Below are 21511 nucleotides of genomic sequence, written 5' to 3'. Positions count from 1 at the left end.
TCTACTAGGAGTTTGCTGTCCTTATGTTGAACATATATACATGTCTATACCCCTATAGTAGCATAATAGCGACTCGGTTTAATATAAGACCGCTAACTATTAGTTAGTATTTATGCCCTAAGGCGACGGACTAGTAGGCTTTAACTAGAGAAAATCTACTAACTAACCTTCGCGCATTTAACAACGACGCTTAAACCGTTTTTAATACTTAATAGCTTAGATTATAGCGCTTGATTAGCTCTACAATCTAATGTCTTTTTCTTCTAAATCGGACTTAATTTGATGGTATAGTTAGTAGTAAGAGTAATGATATATTTATTTTAGAGAGCTCGCTAGGGTAAAGCTACGGGCAACTTATACCGCCGGAGAGCTCTAGAGATCTCTAAAGAGTTAGAACTAGGCAAATCTAGGGCCTTAGCGTTGTTTTAAGATAAGACTATACTTCTCGAGTTGTTTTAGAGCAAGATAACGACATTAATTCTTGTTTGATTCATTTAAAATTTAAATCTACGCTCTATTATAGTAAGTTAAGGAGATATTAAGGAAATAAAGCTAAAAGATAAGGTAGTAATAGTACGGTAGGCCATTAAATAGCACCGTTAGATAGCCGCATGTCGCCTTAATCTATCTACTCGACTAAAGCAACCTTAAAGCTTACTCCTTTGTTAATTCTCTTATAACAATACTTCTAACAGTCCTACGTATTAAAGTAAGTTAGGGCGCGCACTAAATCTTCCTACTACTAGCTCTAACTGTCCAGCTATCCTCTCTCTTAATTATGCTTCTCCTACTCTTTAAACGATAGGTTAGTAATAGTATACGGCATAGTTAATAACTTAGGCGCGTACGGTCCTATTTCTCGTAGCCTTAGTAGATTAAAGTCCTCGTCCTCCTCTACTTACTCCTTATCCTCTTTAACTAAGTTATCTATAATGCGCGCGCTATTTAAATAGCGAGAGACTAGTGTTAGCGATGTCATTATCGTACTTAAAGACAGTTCCTCTACGCTAGTAGCATTAGATAAGAACCCTACTAATATTAGAGTAGACCCCTTCGACACTAGTAAAAGAACTTACGATAACAAGCTCTATATTTCCTGCTAACCTTGTTTAACACGACTTAGCCGCTTATCTACGCCATTATTAAAGGGCGTAGAGGACTAGATGCTCTACGAGCGACTTATTCTTAAGCGCGCTATTCTCCTCTCTAATCTCCTCTCTACCTTATCCTTATTTATTCCCTTTAATAATAACACTATCTACGTCTATATCTTAACATTATCCTCTAGTTAAGGTCTACGCATTCGCTAAGGAACTTAACGGCCTAAGTTACTAACCTCGGACTACATTACCTCGGTCGTTTTACTAGTAGAGGAGGGATCTAAGAATAGTAGTTCTCGGCTACGTATAGTAGATAAAGAAGGCGGTATTAACTTAGTCTTTTTCTTCTTCCTTATATGCTCCTCTATGTTAACTTAGTTACTCTAAGACTGCTTAAGGGTCCGAGTAGTAGTAGCGATAGTAGCGTTAGCGGCATCTTTAGTAGTAGTATAGTTATCGAAACACTTAATCTAGTCGTCTACTACTCGGTCTCGCGGAGTATCTATTATCTCTTTACTACTCTAGTAAGTAGCGAGCTTAGTCCTACGCTTTTTAGTCTACCTTTCTATTAACCGCTAATAACTCTAATAGGTATATAGAACTCCCCTCTTAGCCTCGAGCATATTAGCAATATTATTCTAGAACTCGGTAATTTTCCTATCGGCATATAGGGTCTCGAAGTAGTTTAATGCGAGCCTTATAAGTAATGTCTAATCTGCATCGCTTAGTTAATTACTATACGTAGTCGTACTCTACGAGGGTGCTACCGAGGGGCGCTAGGATAACGGTGCTTCGGAGACTAGTATCTAAGAGGGTACGGGCATAGGAGGGGGTTACGTAGAGAGAGGAACTATTAATGATAAGACTAGCTTATTATCATTACGGCCGTTTAAAGTAACGAGTTCGCTACTACGAGGTCGAGGCATGTTAATTGCTATATAAGAGACAAGAACTAACCCTCCTTCCTTCTACTAAGGCTTTAGCTAACGTCTCGATAGCCTTCCTCGCTTAGCTACTTAGTACCCCTACCTTCCAATTCGATGAGTTCCTAGTCATCTACACTTAGTGTAAACCGCTCAACACTTCTAAGCCGATCGAGCCATCCGTCAATAGCCGAAGGCCTCTTAGGGACTGCGGATCGAGTGCGGAAGCGAGTGTGGATGGTTTCAGAACCTCTCTAATGGGTCTTGACTGGACGTGACGTTGTTTCTCGAAAGAGCCATGTCTTTTCATATGGACTTCCAACAGCTCTCGGATGTTGAGGATATCTGCTCCTGGTCGATTGCTGCGACACCGTCTAAGGCTATCGCTTCTGCTCCAATTTGACTGCATGCTGATGACTTGCTTGCTTGAAATAATACATCCAATTTGACAATGAGCAAGGGTAGGGTATTGGACAGACGAACAAAGCTTCGAAGAGCACAATATCTACCTGATTCATTGAACATGACACCGATAGTTCGCATTCATGTTTGGAACACAAGCCGCTGGGGAAGCATGAAATATGTGGCATAGAGGTCGTAGATAATCGTTTTGTTTTTGCTGGCTAAGCAGCGGCTGTCAAATTGGACCGCGTCAACGAGGAAGGTGGTGTGCTAAAAGGAGAAGAAAATACAGAACGTGTCTCCGATGGAAGCTAGGAAATACATGGATTTGTGTTCATTTACAAACGCCTTGTGTTCTCTTCTTTGCAGGGTCCACTGCGGGGCCGGGTTTGTTTAGCACGGCTTCAACGGCGGTTGCTGCGAACTGTCAAGGACAAGGACATTTTCATTCAGGAGTTGAGGCAGCCGTTAAGCCGGCGACGATAAAGGGATAGCAGAGAAGAGAGCTCGGAGCTGTCACTTGATCAAAAGCTGCAACCTTCAACCATCTTCCAAGAGTCCAGGAACGCAAAGTAATTTAATCAGACCAGCCATCTTTCGCGCGTGCTTTGCAAGTGGACAAACAAAGCCGGGACCAATCACTTTATACACGACACCGACCCTCCAACCATCCATTTGCATACTTTTCAAGAGTGATATAGAGACTGCGACACATACAGCAGCAGGGAGACCATGTCCGATATCGAGGCCAAGCACAACGACGACAAGCTGCAGCAGCCAGTGCAGCATGCCAACACCAGCGAAGAGGACGAAAGGGATACGGTAAGTTCCTCGCTTAGCCCTGCCATCAACTCTCTTTGTTGTCTGCATTTGGGCCTCATTCGCGTCTACCGCGTGCTGGGACTGACCACCTTCAGAACACATTCGAAGATGCTACCGATACGACGAGTGCTGTTCACACTGAGCCGCAAGACACAACGCGCCAGTCCATGTCCATCTTGAATCCAGGAGACGACACCCACCATGAGGCTCACTTAGCAACAGACAGCCTGGAATCCGACGAGACGGTACCCAAGGTCTCCACGCCACTCGCGCCAGGAGCCTTTGACGCCGACGACACCGAACACACCACCAATCCGGCGGATGCGAAGAAAGAGATTGAGCACGGAAGTCAGCCGACAGGCGATTTGGTGGATGAGGAGAGTCGACCTTCAACAGCAAAGTCTTTGCAAGAAGATGATCGTCCCGTGACAGTCGACCCAGTGCCCACGGAAAGTCGCCCTTCAACCGCCAGATCCGTGAACGAGGAAGCCGCTACCGCTGCAGGAGCCGAGGACAAGCGAAGCAGTATCGACATCATCAACCAGGAAGTGCCTTCCGCCGAAGAGGACGACATGCCGCGAGCTGCCAAATCCCGTCAGAACACTCTCGAATCTGTCCCCGAACTACCCCCCGCTGTGCCCGAGAAAGAGACCGACAACGAGCCCGTCAAAGGTCTATCTGGTGATCTTCCCACACTCAATTACCCACCACCGCCACCACCTCCTCAAAAATCCCAGACCTTTATGGTTTCGCCTACGATCGAGAAGCCTCCAACCACACGGAAGGTTTCGAGCCCGTTTGCCTGGTTCTCCAGAGCTCGGAAAGCCACTTCTCCATCCAGGCCTACAAGTCCACGAAGAAACACAGCTTCGTCGTTGCAGAGCTTGACCACAAATCCGGACTCAAACGACGATGCCTCCCATCCACCCACCTTAAAAGATCGCTTCCATCTGTTGAGACTGCAGGGTGAGTCTGCCATATCTACAGATGACAGTTTGGCTCTTCCTCAAGGCCGCCACGGTCGCGCAGGAAGTCTGCAGAGTCCAACTAAGGAAGAGAGTGGTCAATTGAGTCCTCCGTTTACACCCCGTGCAAACTCCTTCTCCGCCATCTCATCACCCACGACCAAGCTTCCTCCAGGAACTGTATCCGGTGATGCCGCAGGACCATCGGAAGAGCAAGGTGATGTCAATTGGGATCTCTGGCAATCTGTTGTGTATGAGGGCCCATCGGCTGTAGCACGTACCAGTGGGGACGAACTCAACCGCGCAATTGCCAACGGCATTCCTCAGCCCATCCGTGGTGTGGTTTGGCAAGTTATGGCAGAAAGCAAAAATGATGAGCTTGAGCAAGTCTACAAAGAATTGGTTGCTAGAGGTACCGACAAGGAGATTTCTCAAGCACCCGCCGTTCGACGTATCAGTGGTACTGGCGAAAAGGAATCAGTGGCTTCTTCAGCTTCTTCCATTCATTCGGATGCCTCCGCGTCGGTATCTCCTCAGATGAATGGAGCAGAGACATTCACCCCGACCGAAAAGAAGCGCAGATCGAAGGACGAGACTGCTGCTTTGCAGAAGCTCGAAAAGACCATCAGACGTGATCTGGGTGCTCGAACGGCATACTCCAAGTACATTGCTAGTGCCGGTCTTCAGGATGGCTTATACGGTATCTGCAAAGCATATGCTCTGTACGATGAACCCGTTGGCTACGCTCAAGGCATGAACTTTATCGCTATGCCCTTATTGTTCAACATGCCCGAGGAAGAAGCTTTCACTCTGTTTGTCCGCCTCATGTCAAAGTACAATCTCCGCTCCTTGTTTACGGCAGAAATGACGGGCCTGCATCTACATCTCTACCTGTTCGAACGCCTCCTGGAAGACTACGAACCAGCACTATACTGTCATCTCCACAGACGAGGCGTTCCTCCAAACCTATACGCCACACAGTGGTTCCTCACTCTCTTCGCCTACCGCTTCCCTCTACAACTCGTCCTCCGCGTCTACGATCTTGTGCTTAGCGAAGGTCTCGGCGCTATTCTGAAGTTCGGTATCGCACTCATGCAACGCAACGCTCAAGCACTACTGGAGATGAAGGACATGGTTCAATTATCAACCCACCTCAAGGAACGCCTCTTCGACGTCTATATTGACAAATCACCCTCCGCAACCTCAATTCTCGAATCAGGCTTCTTTGGCTCCACCTCCAGCGGCACAGACAAAGAAGTCTACCGCGCCGACGAACTCGTCCGTGACGCATGTGCCGTGACCATCTCCCCCGAGACTCTCGCCGCGTACACGTCCGAATATGAAGAACAAGCTCGCCTAGAAAAAGACCGCGAAATCGAGCTCGAGTCTCTCCGCAATGAAAACACAAATCTCAGCACCCGCGTCCGCAAACTCGAACTCCGCACGCAAGAATCCGACGCCGAGCACGTCGATCTTGCATCCAATCTTGTTCGCACCAAAGTCGAGAACGACTCTTTGCTAGACGAAAACGAGAGCTTGAAAATGCAGGTCGAGGAATTGAGGAAGATGGTTGATAAACAGCCAGCAGAAGTCGAGGACAGACTCAAAGGGGAGATGGATAGGATTATGGCGAGGAATATCGAGGTGCAGAATAGTAATCGTGCACTTGAAGAGCAAGTCCAGGAGACTGAGCAGGAGCTTGTGGGGACAAAGATGATGTTTGCGCAGGTGAGTTTTATTACAGAAGTGTGGATTGTGATGATTTGATGCTGACTTTGGATTACCAGTTGAACGCCGAACATGATGCTCTCAAGCAGAAACTCAGGGATATCCAGAACATGCTCGCCAGTACTGATGAGAAGTAAACCTCTTCTCTCCACTCTCACATCCAGCATAGCAAAGAGGCACGAAAGAGTTGACCTCTTTGGACTGTAGATCAGTCGTTTTTGTTTTTGCCTTTGTGTTTGTTCAACATTGGCGTTCTCTTTGTCTTTTCAGGCTAGCGAGGAGAAGAGCGATTCTCTTCATTCCAAGCGTTCGATCATTTTTACGGAAGAGCGTTCCAACCGTTGCATTATTGTATATAAAGGTTTAGGGAATAAAGCATCCTTCCTCTTCCCTCATTATTTATCGCTTTCTTGGTGGCTATGTGCATCCAAATACTGATCCTTGACAAGAACTGACTCTTATTCGAGCAATAATACTTCTCTCCTTGACAGTCTGTCGGTCTTGAGAAGCGCTTCCAAAACATGTAATGAGTTGCAGACTTTCTTGAGATTGTGTGTAGGGTGTTTTGATGTTTGAAGATCATTCATTTCGCTATTTTAAATCCTTTCAAAACCTACGCCATTCATCTTTTTGTAACATCCATGTATCATTTTCATTCAGACAGAAATGCAGAGGACATTTAAAATCTCAAGTCCCAGCCAATCTTAGGACCAAGCTTGGGAAGCTCCTCGGCCACACTCTGCACATCCTTGTCACCACGACCAGAAAGACAGATGACGATATCCTCACCCTTCTTCATTGTCTTGGCCAACTCGACAGCACCGAAGATGGCATGCGAAGTCTCAAGCGCAGGAATGATACCCTCAAGCTGGGACAGCAGACGGAAACCGATAAAGGCTTCAGCGTCAGTGGCTGCGATGAACTTGGCGCGGTCGGTGTCTTTCCAGTTTGCAAGTTCGGGACCGACACCAGGGTAGTCAAGACCGGCGGAGACTGAGTGGGTGTCGGAGATCTGGCCGTGCTTGTCTTGAAGAATGTAAGTGCGTACACCGTGGAGGACACCGTGAGTGCCGCCGGAGAGGGTGGCTGAGTGGCGGTCAGTGTCTACACCGTCACCACCGGCCTCAACACCGAGAAGCTTAACGCTGGGGTCCTTGGAGAAGGGGTAGAACATGCCAACGGCGTTAGAACCACCACCCACACAGGCAACGACAGCGTCGGGGAGCTTGCCCTTCATGGCTTGCATCTGCTCCTTTGTCTCTTGGCCGATGACCGACTGGAAAGTGCGGACGATGGTGGGGAAGGGGTGGGGACCAATGGCTGAACCAATAATGTAGTGAGTAGTGTCGAGCTTGACAACCCAGGCGCGCATGGCCTCGTTGACGGCGTCACGGAGGGTACGGCTACCAGCCTCGACGGCGATGACTTGAGCACCGAGAAGCTTGATACGGAAGACGTTCAGGGCCTGGCGACGGACATCCTCAGCTCCCATGTAGACAGTGCACTTCATGCCGAACTTGGCACAGACAGTGGCAGTTGCGACACCGTGCTGACCAGCACCAGTCTCGGCGATGATCTCAGTCTTGCCCAAGCGACGGGCCAAAAGGACCTGTCCAAGGGCGTTGTTGATCTTGTGCGAACCAGTGTGGTTGAGATCCTCGCGCTTCAACCAGATGTTGGCACCGCCGGCGTGCTCGGTAAGACGCTCGGCCATGTGCAAGTGACCGGGACGGCCCATCCACTCGTAGTGTGTGCGGTACTCCTCCCAGAACTTCTCATCGTTGATGGCAGACTGGAAACCGTCCTCCAGCTCGCGCAAGCAGTCCATCAGCGACTCAGGAACGTATTGACCGCCGAATTCACCAAATCTTGCAGGGATAGCATTTGAGTCCATGGGTCCATCGGTGTTTAGGGCTTCGATTTGGTCAGCAAGACCAGGGCCGTCGGGGGTGTCCTTGTCCTTGACAACGCCATCAACATGGACGTTCTCGGGCTCCTTGGCCTCGTTCATGGTCTCTACCATGCCGACCTCGCGTGTCTGCGACTTGATAGTCTCTCTGCGCTGGGTGATACCATCCAGGTAGTCCTCAACAGCCTTTGCGCCCTGGCCAGCAGGAGCGTCGGCTAGAGTTGAAATGATCTGACTGCCAATAACGACACCCTCGGCCATGCTACCAATGCTCAGGTAGTGGTCTCTTGTGCTGACACCGAAACCGACAGCAGCGGGGATACCGCCGGAGTATGAGTGCACGCGATCAAGCAGATCTGGGAGTGCAGTATTGACAGTACCGGAGGCACCAGTAACACCCATCCTTGATACAACGTAGATGAAGGAGTCGGCAATCTTACACAGCAGCTTCATGCGGTTCTCTGAAGTAGCAGGAGCGATGAGGGGAATGTATGAGAGACCGGCCTTGGTGCAGTGGTTGCGGAAACGGACAGCCTCCTCTGGGGGCAGGTCGACCATGATGAAGCCGTTGACGCCAGCCTCCTTGCAGTCCTTCAGGATCTTGTCCTCGCCGTAGCTGAGTACGGGGTTGTAGTAGCCCATGAGCATGACGGGAGCACGCAGACCTCTTTTCCTTGCGTCGCGGACCATCTGGATTGTGGAGATGATGTTGACACCGTTCTTCAGGGCGATAGTGTTTGCTTTTTGGATGGTAGGACCGTCGGCGATGGGGTCGGTGAAAGGCATGCCGAGTTCGATAACATCGGCACCACCAGCCTCCATGGCGAGCATGATGTCGGGAGTCTCCTCGGGGGTAGGGAAACCGGCGGTAACATAGGTGACCAGAGCAGGCTATGGATATGTCAGTCGACTGCGAGAGTCAATTGCGCTTTGTCTGGACTGACTCTGCTCTCCTGCTTAGCCTGAGCAAATGTTCTCTTGATGTGCTCCATGCTGGGTGGTTGTGTAGTGGTGAAAAAGAGGGAAACGGGTATATAAGGCGACTCGGCCTGTAGTAAGCACACAATGAATTGACCTTGGTTGCAAGTCTAGGGAGTGCGCGGGGGTGATTGATGTAGTGTGCAAAAGTTGTGGTGAGTCAAACAGAAAGCGACACAGCCAGAGCGTCGGTCGGCATTGATCATCGTTTGCGGGCAGAAGTGGCGGCGGCCGTGCTTTCTCGAACGCCGCGACAATTGCCCCTCCACCCTTCAATCGTTCGCCCAGCAATATCAATTCTCCCGCTCGGCTAGATGCTTTTGCTGTCATCTCAGTATCGAGTATTTGTCTAATGGGTGATCTCACATTCACACGTTTTCCAGTATTCCTCACAGGTTGTGTCTCCTATTGTCAGTCTTCAGGCTGCTGTAACGAGCCTCTCGATCCTCAGTCATGGACTCGACGCTGCCATCGGCTCATGCGGCAGCACCATTTGGTAATACCACAATGACTCACAAGACAGAGCCTCTCCATTATCAAATCATGCTCTGTGTGGTACAAGAGGAAGATGATTTCGAGTCATCCTTTTAGTACGCAATACGTTGGCGGACCCTTTTATGCCGGAGTGCCGTTCCTGCATGATTGTCTACTCGTAGTTGGCCCTTGGGACGTGCCATTCTGTATCTGATCTGCACAAAGGATATACTGAGAGATGGTTTCGATTTTCGAGAACGTTTGTTCATTGAGCTTCAACACTCAGAACACATGGTCGATCGTAGCCGCCAAACCCGGCGCTTGCAGACACCAGCAAACACTCGAGGCTTCAAGACATCCAACACAAAGAGCTGGGCGGCTATCGAAACATTACCCCCAACTTCCAACCCTCGGCACTTCTCGCCAACTTGAAACAAGACACTTCACCTCCTTCCATAGCCGCCCCGTAAGAGGCCTCGACAATGCCTTCTCGCATTGCTATTTCGAGACAATGGAAGCATGTAGGTTCTTCTAGAGACAATAAAACTTGTTGTACCCTGCTTTTTGTTCTTCCACGCCCTTTCACGATTTCCGTTCACGACTTAGGACAATCACATTCGCTCAATGACACGATAGGCTTCCATTGTCGATAGCCGCATTGCTTTCTTTCAACACTCTTTCAAGTTCCTTCCCTTCCTATCTTCTTCTGTTTCCTGCTTTTAGACACTTTCAAGAATCAACAACACATCCCACGCTGGCCGTTTACTACTTCTACACTTTAATCACCATCTATTTCCACAACTCCTTCTACACCTGCTTCGACATATTCGCAAACACCAACCATCAACCGAAAGATGTCGTTCAAGAAGACCTTCGAGAGACACCTCAACAAAGAGCTTGAAGACAACCAAGACAACGCTCTTTACCCACCACAACTCTCGCCCAAGGACCTCGAGTCTCAATCTCCACCACCTCCTCCACCTCAGCTCCCTCCTCAAGTCTTTCCCAGCTACCCAGAGAGAAGAGGAGGCATGAATATCCCAACACCCATCTTCATCCTTCTCATCCTGGTCCTGCTCTTCGAGTCCTGCATCATCTTCGTCTACACAGTTGTCGCCCTCTGGAATACTCTTCCCATGCCAATGCCTATGCCTATGCATCTCGAGCAACCTCAACCCCTCATCATCTCTCCTCAGTGGCAGATCCCGGCCGCTGCTTCCGCTCAAACAATTACTGAAACTGTCTCTACAACCATTTTCTCAACAATCACCGCAAGCACAACACTCTCTGCATCTACAACTACGCTCTCTGCTTCTACAGCCACAACCACACTCTCTGCTTCTACAACCACGCTGTCTGCATCCCCGACTACGATTCCTCCTGTTACCGTAACAAAGCCTGTACCTACGATCACCGTGTTGAGCACTGTGAGTGCTCCTCAATTGCCGTCCATCACCACAGAAACTATTCTATCAACCACGAGTTTGGGCAGCAGTAGTACGGTGACAAGCACCGCTATCGTTACAGCCAGTGCCGTTTAGACGAGACAGAGACGCAGAGATGACATGAAGAAAGCTGTATGTGTGTTTTTGAAATACATGATTTTGCATCGAGAAGAACTTTGCAACCAGAAGAATCATCATGACAAGGAGCTGGTTCTCCTTCAAAGCGATACATTGTCGTACATTCACGACGACGAAATTGCTCAAAGATTACGAAATATAAAAGTCTACTCAAAACTCCAACTTCTATGTACCAAGACGTGAAGCCTGATGTGATCCCTCAAAGGCCGAAGTCCAATGTTTATCCGAAGTGACATGCATTTCAAGAAAGATATGAATGCAAGGGTGCATGTTCTGAAACCATATGAGATGCAGAAGAACTTCTCATTCGAAGTTTTTGCTTAATCGACTGCAACTATAGACCTCGCCTTCGAAGTATGTATAAAGAAAAGGGCAAAAACGCAGAATTTTCCCCCAACGCAATGCTCAATGACCCCATGAAGAACCCGCTCCATCGCCCTTTGCCCCTCTGGTTTTTTTGTGTTTTTCGTGTGTTTTTATGTGCACAGTATCCTCTCCGATGATTTCCGTTATGAGTAAAGCAAGTAAAAACAAGAACAAAGGAAAAGGAAAAAAACAGAAAGACGATTGCTCCATTTTGATGTGTGATGACCCCCTTTGTCCTGTGTCGTGTTGAGCATCAATCATCAGATTCGCAGAACTCGCAGAGTGAAGAAGAAAACAGTAAAAAGCTCAAAGTGAAGAAAGAAAACAAATCAAAGAAAGACAAAGAAAAGGGGAAGGACACTAGCATGCTTTTCCAGTGAAAAGATGCCCATTGCCGCGCAGAACTCCAGAAGATGCAAGAGAACTCCGTAAACGCCCGCTCAAGATTATAACATGTCGTCGAAATTGATGCCTCTCTGGGCAGCGAGCTTGCGGAGGAATTTCTCCATGGCGTCGTTGCCAGAATCAATCTCCTCGAGGTAACGGGTGGTCTCAGTGAGAACGGCACTCTTGCTGAAGCCACCAGTCTTGAGGTTGGGGACGATTTCGTTGAGATCTTCGTAACCTTGCTTGATGATGTTGCGGCGCTTCTGCTCAGAGCGGATGTGGTTGCTGCGCTTCTGATCTTCAGTGAGGTTCTTGCGAGCGATGCTGCTAAGCTTGCTGTTGGCGCCAGAGGAAGCTCTGCGACGCTTGCCAGTAGACTTGGGCACGTTGTTGCTCTCGCCATCATTGTCGTCAGAGTCAGCAACAGTGTTGTCGCCATCAGGGCTCGAGTTGTTGGTGACCTGGAATGCAGGCGAGGTGATGGATGTGTCAAACTCGTCTTCATCGGGGATCTTGAACTTGCGACGCTTCTTGGTCTTGGAGCGGTCAGACTCTCCAGTGGAAATCTGATCAGCGAGGGTGGCAAAGGGCTGCATGTTGGCAGGGTAGTAGCTGTGAGTACCCCTGGTCAGGTCAGGGGTGTGAGGCACAGAATTCTCAACAGAAGACATGGCGTCGTTAGAGGAGTGGACCATGTTGCGCGCGAAATCGACTTGTTGTTGGGTGAGAGCGTCTTCGAGACCTTGATAGGGGGCAGCGTAACCGGATTGGCGAAAGTTGTTGTCTGTGCCAAAGTGGAACATAGGGGTACTGGATTGGTGGGAGGAAGAAGAGTGGGAATGGGGAAGTGAGTTTACGTTTGTTGTCGAGTTGTCGAATGAAGCACGAAAGTGGCCGTTCGTCGAGGGGTACTGGGAGGTCGAGGAGCTAGTCGCCGTGGGGACTGTGAAGGGAAACGACGCATGTCGGCTTTCGTGCTGCGCCATTGGCTGCTGTTGAGCTACGGGCGCAGGGAAGCTTCCGGAACCGAGTCTATGAGTTCCCGGATTTCCTTGAGCTCCTTGAGTCGAGTTTGCACGGTACGAAAACAACGTCGACGCAGCATGAAGCACATCCGCAGAGGCATTCGCTTCGGGTATACCAACGATGGCGAGCAGATCCTTGGGGTCCTTGGGGATCTGGAAAGTCCGCTGGCTGTAATCGCCGTTCTGGTACTGGTATGCTTGCTCTTGAGTGGGGTATGAAACAGGATATGACTGATCGCTGGTAGGATACATCCATTGAGTGTCGCTGAGCTGGTCGAACTGCTGAAAGCTCGAGTCCGGCAGGGTGTTCAGGTTTGCCAAGATGGACTCGGGCATGCTGTCGGGCCCTCCATAGTGGTCAGGATCGCTGAAGAAGTTCTGGAGAGTGGTAGATTCGTCTTGGTCAAGCAGAGGCGGGCCCGATGGGGGATCGTTGGGCTGGTAGGGGAACTCGTCTGTCATAGTGTCAGCGCGGTAACAGTCAAATGCACGTGCTAACATGTGGCAGGGCACACTCGCACTCACATCCAAAGGGAGTTGTGGACCAGGACGAACGGTTATCGGAGGCCATCATGGATGGGTACGAGGCAGTCTCGACCGACTCGAGTGGCTGCAAGCTGTCGCTTCTGATCTGTGGAGTAGCGCTCGTGTTGAAAAGGGCATCATCCTAGTATTCCCAGTCCAACTGCGATTGGCGCATCGAGAAGAGTTTGGCGGCTTGTCTTGGTCCGGACACTTGAAGATGGCAGAGATGGTCCTGAGCTGAGGTGTAATGGTGTGAGTTGAGATGGAAGTACGGCGCCGCAGTGATGACGAGTACTGATATACCAGGTGATGGTCAGGTACGGAGCTATCGATACTATTCCGGTGCTATCCTGAGAGCTGGAGTGTGTGGTTGTGGTCGAGTCCAGATGGCCGACCATTTGCGAGAGTATGATGCAGACTTGCTTGCATGTGATTGCCAACGTGCACGGACCACCCGCTTTCACAGCTACCTTGAGCACGTGCAATCAAGTCTGCTGCGTCCTCCGCTCCTTCCTTCTAACGAATACTGACACCGCCCGCAGGAGCATGTTTCTGCTTCTCAATTCACTTTCATATACGCCTTGAGTGACGGCCAACTAGCATGCACGCTCATGCTGTTCTGAAGACGATGACGTAGCTTCCCAGAAGGAAGATGAAAGACAAGATACACAGTTCTGTCGATTGTGAAGTACATCTGATCGTGGCTTGACATGGAAAGCTGCGAGATCATCACGCACATTGCAATCCTTGACTTGAATTGGACCCTGATAGGTATACATGAGAGGCCCGGCCCGTCTGCATGTCAAGGCCTTCTACTTGTCCATCGTGGCGCAAAGTGTGGTTTGAAGACAGGTTGGTTGACCTTCAGAGATATGCCCTACCTCTTGGCTTATGGCTGCTTGCCCTCCGTTTCATCTTCAGTGATGATACGAACATGCTTCCGCTTCGAGTTTCGTGTCTGCCTCGCCTTTTTCTGCCCTCCAAGAAGGCATTTACAATGTATTCTTTATGCTGCCTCGGAATCGTGTCCTGCAGCTCGCCGCATTCCTCGGGACTCCGCATTCGCGGTCCGCCTTCTGCCGCTTTGCAGATCTGGAGCCTCTCTTCTGCAGAAAGCACTGCACTTTCAAGTCACAACCACAGCATCTGGATGGTGGAAGAATTACACTCCACACAATGATCTGCAATACCAAGCAATTCTTCCGAAACGCTTCGTCTTTGCTTGTGGAGACCCCATGGGCAAATTAAGCCACCTCATTGAGGCTTCTCTCGCTTGTCTTGCCTTGGTCTGCTTTGCTGGAAATGCTTGTTGAAATTAACGGATGAATGATTCTGTACATCCCCTCATCCATGTAACAAGTACCTGATGTTAGAATACAGGCCAAGTATAAGTAGCTATACCACGCTCCGATCGTCTCTCTTCCTCCATTCAACCATTCAAACATTCATTTTGAACCTTTTCTGTCCACGAAACAACATGAGATCTCTCGGTTCGTTCAAACCAACATGACTTTCTCTACTTCCAGCTGACCTCTGAAAGCATTCCAGTCATTGTCACTTTCCGGACTGGCAGCAGTAGCCGCCGCTGCCCCAGCTTCGAACATCGCCAGAGCCGCTGATGCTTGTCATGTCACATCGTACTCCGGTGTCGCTGCTGCTGTCTCTTCCTGTACCAACATCACTCTGGATGGTATCGCTGTGCCTGGAAACACCACTCTTGATCTCACCAAGCTCAAGGCAGGCACGACGGTGACGTTCGCTGGCAAGACAACTTTTGCCTACGCCGATGCCAACTACGATATGATCAAGTTCGCTGGTACCAACGTCGTGCTCACAGCCCAGAAGGGCGCGATCATTGACGGAAACGGTCAAGCATGGTGGGACGGTTTGGGTTCGAACGGAGGAGTCGCTAAACCCAACCACTTCATTACCGTCAAGGCCATCGGTAATTCCGTCATCAAGGACCTTGTGATCCAAAATTATCCTGTCCACTGCTTCAGTATCTCTGGCAGTAACGGCCTTGTTGTGAAGAACATTCTATTGGACAACTCAGCTGGCGACGCACCCAACAACCGATCCAATGGACTTGCCGCTAGTCACAATTCTGATGGATTCGATATTTCAAGCACTGATGGCATGATCCTGAAGGATTCTCGGGTCGTGAACCAAGATGACTGTGTTGCTATCACCAGTGGCAACAACATCACCGTTTCGAACATGTACTGCGACGGCGGTCATGGTCTGTCGATCGGTAGTGTTGGAGGCAAGGTGAGCATACACTTACTCCCTCCATCGTTCGATCATCTTATCTGACTTTTCACAGAGCAACAACAATGTCACCAACATCCTTTTCGAGAACAGCAAGGTGTTGAACAGTCAGAACGGCGCAAGAATCAAGTCAAACTCTGGCACGACCGGCTACATTGCCAAGTAAGCATTACATTCTCTTCGTCCTAATTAAGCAAGCCTAACATCCTATCCAGCATCGAGTACCGTAACATCCAGGTCTCGAACATCGACATCTACGGTATCGATATCCAGCAAGACTACCTCAACGGAGGCCCGACTGGCAGCCCAACCAACGGAGTCGTTATCAAGAATATCACTATGTCGAACATCTCTGGTACTGCACAGGCCAAGGCCAGAGACTACTACATTCTCTGTGGCGATGGCAGCTGCTCCGACTTCAAGTTCAACAACATTCACATCACTGGTGGAACCAACAATTCCTGCAATATCAAGCCTACAGGAAATTTCCAGTGTGTTTAGTTAGACATGCAGCAAAGACGGAACGCTGTATCCGAAATAAGGGAGAATACCAACCAACCACATTATACTTGATTGGAGTCTATGAATAGTCTGTGCTCATGCTGGCGCTTAGATATCCAATGAGGAAGGAATACAATTATTTTCTCTAACCTCGAAACATCATCAAGCTGGAGGTCACAGCAGTGCGAACTTCCCATTTTTTACTTCCAAATATTTACTTTGTCGCTGTTAACCACTCGTTACATCCGCCAGGATGGTCACTACAACTCGCCTTCTGAACAAAAACAAAGAGAAAGACTGCATCTCAGTAACCTTTGATCGAAAGTATTACCAAACCACGACCGCTTTCATCAAGCGAAGTCTGCGTCCTCAAGAATGGCAGGTCAGCACGTTCCATGGCCGTATCATCGTTCCACGCCTCGGAGAAGAGCGATTGCTTAACGAAGCAGCCGCCCTTGAATTTATCGCGAAGAACACCACGATTCCCGTGCCAAAGGTCCTCGCTTGCTTCGAAGACGATGGAGCCGTGTATCTCATCACCGAGTTTATTGATGCACGACGCATGGACGACCTCACGTGCTCTGACCGCATCATCATCGAGGAGGAACTAGAAGGCTACGCTCACCAACTGCACACACTCCGCTCCAGAAACCTTGGCGGTTGCTCTGGTCTTGTAATTCCACCCTATCGAGTCTGGGACAAGACACCTCGTGATGAGTGGAAGCTGCATCCCTCGGAAGTAGAGGAATATGTGTTTTGCCATCATGATCTTAGTCAAGCCAATGTCCTGGTCTGCCACGATGAGCTGAAGATCAAAGCTGTCATTGATTGGGAGTATTCTGGCTTCTAGCCTGAGAGGTTCGAGAGGGCGTTTTATAAGCGTGTGGGAGCTTCGGTTGCGTTGGAGGGGGAAGCGGATGATGTGGACGAGATGTTGAAATTTATGAATGAGAAATTGGTTCGTTGATTGGTCCGGCGAGAGCGACTGTTACCTGTTATGTTGGCAGATATGTGGATGTTATGGCGATCCGGACTTCGGAATCGTGCACGAATCTACTTCGTGGGCTGAAAGCAGTTCTGCAGCAGTAACAATGGCTTCAAATCATAGCGTGGGGGAATTGAGCAGGCGAGAATGGCTTGGAGGCCTCATGCGCATCTGAACTTGATATTGAGGGGAACAATTTTGTTTGAATGGCTTCTCTCATCTATTGAGGGTTGGCTTCGCTCGCACCGCTGCTTCTCCATGCGCTCAAGATCAAATCGACGATGTGATCCACACCCTTGCCGTTCTTGACTTGGGCGAAGATAGTAGGCCCACCCTCTCTGCGAGTCCTGTCAGCATGGATATTCCAAGATGTATTTGGAAAAACGTACCTGATCTTCCTCGAGTCTCTGTCCATGACTCCGAGATCAGCACCAATAAGTTCTGCCAGATCAGTCTTGTTGACAACAAGCAAGTCAGACTGTGTGATTCCAGGACCGCCCTTGCGAGGAATCTTGTCGCCTCCCGACACATCGATAACGTAAATGATAAAGTCGGCAAGTTCACGGCTGTAGTTTGCAGCCAGGTTGTCACCGCCAGACTCAATAAGCAGCAACTGAGTGTTGAATTCGCGGTGGAGATCCGTCAAAGCAGCCAGGTTTGCCGAGATGTCCTCACGCACGGCAGCATGAGGGCAGCCTCCAGTCTCGATGGCTCGAATACGTTCAGCAGGCAGAGCCTTGTGTCTTGTCAAGAATTCGCAGTCCTCGCGGGTGAAAATGTCGTTGGTGACAGCAGCGATGTTGTACTTTTCGCGGAGAGCCAGGCAAAGGGCCAGCATAAGTGCAGTCTTTCCAGATCCCACGGGGCCACCGATACCGACCGTGAAGGCTCGTTCCTTGAAGTCACGACCTTCAACGATAGGCATCTCACGGCCCAAGAAGGATCCAGGACCATCTAGAATCTCATGGCTGTGTCCGTGGTCAACAGCCTCGTGAGAATGAGAGTGGGATCCGTCGTGCGAATGAGACATGGTGCGGTATTGGAACGAAGGACACTTGGATGTAAAAGTAAACAGATGCTCAAATTACGAGTCAAAGTTTGGAGAGCTCCACGTCGAGGGTCTTGGAGGGTCCGAACGGGTGGGGCAGCCCGGCGATAAGGACCGAGTCCAAGCTTTTTGCCCGTTATCGGGAGTCGACGACAACATCCAATTGTTCATACTTCTCTCCCACGCTGTCTAGACTTCATGACCATGTTGTTACGTCTTCTCGTCAAGAACGACGAGAGGTAGGATATCAGATGATGGATCTTGAGTCCGTCGACGCAGTCACATATACGTCCTTTGGTATCGAGAGATTCTGAACTTCTGATCGGATGTTCTTGGGTGAAGGAAGCATGTCTATTCGCCCATGATGATGCGGACGCCCTCCTCTATCCATTCTCTATGTCTAGTAAACGTACTCGAAGTTGGGATTCTGCTTGTCCGTCAAATTGCTGAACGCTGTATCATTGAGCGCAGCAGCTTCACCACTTTCACGCATCCTGAGTCTGGTGTTCTCCTTACGCTTATTCTCCCAGATAAACACGTATCTCAGAACTCCAAATAGCACGAGCTCGACACAATTCGCTACTAACAGGGAGCCGATCCCGAGAGGATACGAAGGTGCTTGCTCCTGTCTGTAGAAGAATGGACTGGCAATGTTTCCAACGCATGCGCCGAACCAAATCATTCCGGAAACTATCATCTTCTTCGATTGACCTCCAGTATTGCTGGTCACAAGCGAGAGAGACAGCACGAAAGAGGCTTGGTATGAGCCAGTCAGATAGCTTCGATGGATGTCAGCTTTGTTTGGTTCATCAACTGAGGCCCTGGTTCTGAATAACTTACAAGCAAATCAGTCTTCCGACGTAGGCGGTGTCGGGTGCCAACAAGAATCCGAGAGCACCCGCAATTGTTGGCAACATGAAAAGAGCACATACGATTGTGCGGCTGTTCTTAGGCAAATATCTGTTTGCCATGGCTCCCAACCCAATCCAGATCACTACCAGGGCTCCTTGAGGGATACCGAGCAATGCTGTATGTAACGTATCAAACCCCAAGCCTTTGATAACCAGTGTGGAAAAGTTGCTCAAACCTCCGTTAGGTAAATTACTAAAAAAACCTAACAAGGTAAATAACCATGTTTTGTAGTCGAGGTATGCTTCCTTGATTTGGTCCCAGTTAATTCGCTTCTGCTCAACACCAGTCTGGTTACGGCGCATACGAGCGATCATGATCAATTTCTCATCGCGAGAGAAGCCTTTGAAAGTCGTGGGTGAATTGGGGAGAAGGAGGCAGAGCGCAATAGCCCAGACCGAACAGAAAGCACCGACGATCAAAAACTCGTATCGCCAGGAGGCAAGAGCACCGTTGATATTTCCAATTCCGTATCCGATAAGACCACCACCAGCCACTCCCACGCCATTCCAGACATACCAGGCTGCAATTCGAGAGGGCTGTTCCTCACGAGTGTAGTACATGGATGTGATAAGCATGAACGCAGGATCGGCGATGGCTTCGAATGCTCCGGACAAGATACGTAATGCTGCCAGAGCTGGGAAGTTGTTCGCGGCAGCTTGACACATGAGGAGAGCTCCCCACATGAATATATTGAAGGAGAGGTACCACCCAGGTCGGCATCTTTGCATGATGAGGTTGGAAGGTATTGCCCAGACCAGCCAGCCAAAATAAAAGATACTTGACAGCCATGAGTATTCATCTCCAGTTAGGTCCAGGTCTTTTTTGATGCCAAAAATTGCTGCGTAGGACAAGGTAGTCTTGTCGACGTACTATATCGTGGGAATCAGAATAAGCTATGACTGCTTTTCCTCCATCTATAGGGCGTTTCTCACGTAGAAGAAGTAACAAATTCCCAGCAATGGGATGATGCGTCTATCCAGCTTGCGTTTGAGTCTTTTCTCATCTGCCTGATCAATTGATTCATCATTCGGATAGCGTTGCAAGGCTTCTGCATAGAGGTCGGCTTGATCGTTGTCGAGCTCCCCAGTGATCGGTTCCTGAGGCTTCTTGTAGTCAATGTACTCGACCTCCTCCTCCTTGGCCGTATCGTCGTGCTTGTCCATGGTTACTTCGGCGGATGTGTCGGATGCTTTCGTGGGAGACGTTCATGAGGGATCAGCGTGTCTTTATAGCGACCATGCATTGTCGGGGTCCGGGGATTGCAGTGATCCTCCGGCGAGAACCCCGCTGAGATTCATGTCCATCGGTATCACCGCGTGACGATCGTCCAGACATGTATGTCGCAGTATGGCGGTCCTGGGGTGCGTGAGGTGGAGTATCACTCTTGGCGACTGGAGTTGTTCCACCAATGAACACCTCTGAGCCTCGAGACGAGCACAATTGAACACCTGAACTTCAGATGTGACCCCAGCCGAATCACCGGCAACACCGCCCCATGGGGCACCTGCTTCCAGCCTGTGCAGCTTCTGAATGTCTGTGCCCTATTCGACGGTATTGGCTAGTCTCACTTCCGATGCTCTCTGCAATTGTCCGGCGGCCTAAAATCTATGCAGAGGCACCATCGACTGTGGACAGCCTCGTAACCAGTGCGCAAGCAGAGCAAATGCTTCCGCGCTGCTACATCCATGTCTCTCTCTATGACTTGATCGGAGACGGTCGTGGCGCGAGTGGCCCTGCCTACCGATGAGAGCACCACAACTATTGATCCGAGCCGTCCGTTCATGCCAGTAGATGGACCCGATTTGTCTTCTCCCAAGTGCCCAAAGCTGTTGCGAGTGTGTGGGTCGAATTGCGGACCTGACTTTTGTGACCGCCAACTTCTTACGTCTACTCCTTGCTCTCCCGGGTATTCAGTCGTACCACACTCGATCAAGTAAGTATCGATCGCCGGGAGGGAGAGAGCAAGTCCCTACAACGAATTTGAGGTTGAGACCAGATCATCGATTTTGCTTGGATTGGGTGCGTGCGAGAGGTAGCACTCTGTGCTCCTCGTTCCTCTGTCTGTCATGGGACTTGCTAGCCACTCTCGGTTAGCGCGGGAATTGGTTTTCTGAACGCTGGGGTGCTTATTTCGAACCAACTGCTGAGATGACCCTCGAAGACTCAATTGAAAACTCCAAAGGATTTACAGCAAGCCGTGCATGTAGATACGTTAGAATCTGCGACGACTGCTACGTTGTATGAAAAGCGAAGGTATCGAGGTTCCCAGCGAGGTTCAAATGTGACAAATTTGCAAGCCTGCTGAGACTCTTTCGAACTTGGGAAATCTCTGAGAAGGCAGCGGCAGTTTCAAGTGCTACTATGTTGCAGAAGATGGCGAACGTCTGGGTTGGCAGACTGACGGAAAGCAAAGATGAAGCTTGTCCTGGCGACGGCAGCAATAATCTAAAACGGGACGCTCTCCACAGGCCCCCATGGGGATAGAATTGCCGAACAAGCTAACATCTACACACGAATAGATCGTATCTACGGGTTGCGACACGCAGTGAACCGCAATGTACGCCTAGCGCGAGAAATTCCGCGATTTTAATATGGGTGGAGGAATAAAGG

General features: G+C 49.6%; 7 protein-coding genes across 7 annotated transcripts; 3 read left to right on the top strand and 4 right to left on the bottom strand.

Moving 5' to 3' along the window:
• Positions 1-2886: 2886 nt before the first annotated feature.
• M438DRAFT_346573 (RabGAP/TBC) lies at positions 2887-6358 on the top strand. Its single transcript, XM_029905709.1, has 3 exons — positions 2887-3247; positions 3343-5940; positions 6000-6358. The coding sequence occupies exons 1-3, from the start codon at positions 3158-3160 to the stop codon at positions 6075-6077; spliced, it is 2766 nt and encodes a 921-aa protein (XP_029759829.1). The 5' UTR covers positions 2887-3157; the 3' UTR covers positions 6078-6358.
• Positions 6359-6458: 100 nt separating this feature from the next.
• Positions 6459-8698, bottom strand: M438DRAFT_346572 (tryptophan synthase-like protein). Its single transcript, XM_029905708.1, has one exon. It carries the CDS (start codon positions 8678-8680, stop codon positions 6620-6622), a length of 2061 nt encoding a protein of 686 aa, XP_029759828.1. The 5' UTR covers positions 8681-8698; the 3' UTR covers positions 6459-6619.
• Positions 8699-10155: 1457 nt separating this feature from the next.
• M438DRAFT_336239 (uncharacterized protein) lies at positions 10156-10842 on the top strand (the record flags this gene model as incomplete). The annotated part of the gene is made up of 1 exon (XM_029903865.1): positions 10156-10842. The coding sequence occupies one exon, from the start codon at positions 10156-10158 to the stop codon at positions 10840-10842; it is 687 nt and encodes a 228-aa protein (XP_029759827.1).
• Positions 10843-11258: 416 nt separating this feature from the next.
• On the bottom strand, positions 11259-13575 carry M438DRAFT_320971 (uncharacterized protein). Its single transcript, XM_029902895.1, has 2 exons — positions 13188-13575; positions 11259-13117 (listed from the first exon to the last, which is right to left on the bottom strand). Exons 1-2 carry the CDS (start codon positions 13234-13236, stop codon positions 11697-11699), a joined length of 1470 nt encoding a protein of 489 aa, XP_029759826.1. The 5' UTR covers positions 13237-13575; the 3' UTR covers positions 11259-11696.
• Positions 13576-14184: 609 nt separating this feature from the next.
• On the top strand, positions 14185-15956 carry M438DRAFT_397949 (glycoside hydrolase; the record flags this gene model as incomplete). Its single annotated transcript, XM_029909331.1, has 4 exons — positions 14185-14211; positions 14736-15455; positions 15511-15617; positions 15671-15956. 4 exons carry the CDS (start codon positions 14185-14187, stop codon positions 15954-15956), a joined length of 1140 nt encoding a protein of 379 aa, XP_029759825.1.
• Positions 15957-17161: 1205 nt separating this feature from the next.
• M438DRAFT_275491 (urease accessory protein UreG) lies at positions 17162-17971 on the bottom strand (the record flags this gene model as incomplete). The annotated part of the gene is made up of 2 exons (XM_029900786.1): positions 17162-17279; positions 17331-17971. The coding sequence occupies 2 exons, from the start codon at positions 17969-17971 to the stop codon at positions 17162-17164; spliced, it is 759 nt and encodes a 252-aa protein (XP_029759824.1).
• A 418-nt stretch (positions 17972-18389) lies between these two features.
• Positions 18390-20064, bottom strand: M438DRAFT_275705 (MFS general substrate transporter; the record flags this gene model as incomplete). Its single annotated transcript, XM_029900805.1, has 3 exons — positions 18390-18768; positions 18830-19770; positions 19834-20064. The coding sequence occupies 3 exons, from the start codon at positions 20062-20064 to the stop codon at positions 18390-18392; spliced, it is 1551 nt and encodes a 516-aa protein (XP_029759823.1).
• Positions 20065-21511: the final 1447 nt, after the last annotated feature.

This window comes from Aureobasidium pullulans (assembly GCF_000721785.1).
Source record: "Aureobasidium pullulans EXF-150 unplaced genomic scaffold scaffold_11, whole genome shotgun sequence".
Classification (NCBI taxonomy): Eukaryota; Fungi; Ascomycota; class Dothideomycetes; order Dothideales; family Saccotheciaceae; genus Aureobasidium; species Aureobasidium pullulans.
This window is presented reverse-complemented; position numbering and strand designations above follow the sequence as displayed.

Bases quoted from the DNA above. Each gene is read 5' to 3' on its own strand.
- M438DRAFT_346573 (XM_029905709.1), top strand. From the start codon at position 3,158: ATGTCCGATATCGAGGCCAAGCACAACGACGACAAGCTGCAGCAGCCA. The intron at 3,248-3,342 runs GTAAGTTCCTCG...GACCACCTTCAG, and splicing joins AAGAGGACGAAAGGGATACG to AACACATTCGAAGATGCTAC. The intron at 5,941-5,999 runs GTGAGTTTTATT...TTGGATTACCAG, and splicing joins CAAAGATGATGTTTGCGCAG to TTGAACGCCGAACATGATGC.
- M438DRAFT_346572 (XM_029905708.1), bottom strand. From the start codon at position 8,680: ATGCTCGCCATGGAGGCTGGTGGTGCCGATGTTATCGAACTCGGCATG.
- M438DRAFT_320971 (XM_029902895.1), bottom strand. From the start codon at position 13,236: ATGATGGCCTCCGATAACCGTTCGTCCTGGTCCACAACTCCCTTTGGA. The intron at 13,118-13,187 runs GTGAGTGCGAGT...ACACTATGACAG, and splicing joins GTCCACAACTCCCTTTGGAT to ACGAGTTCCCCTACCAGCCC.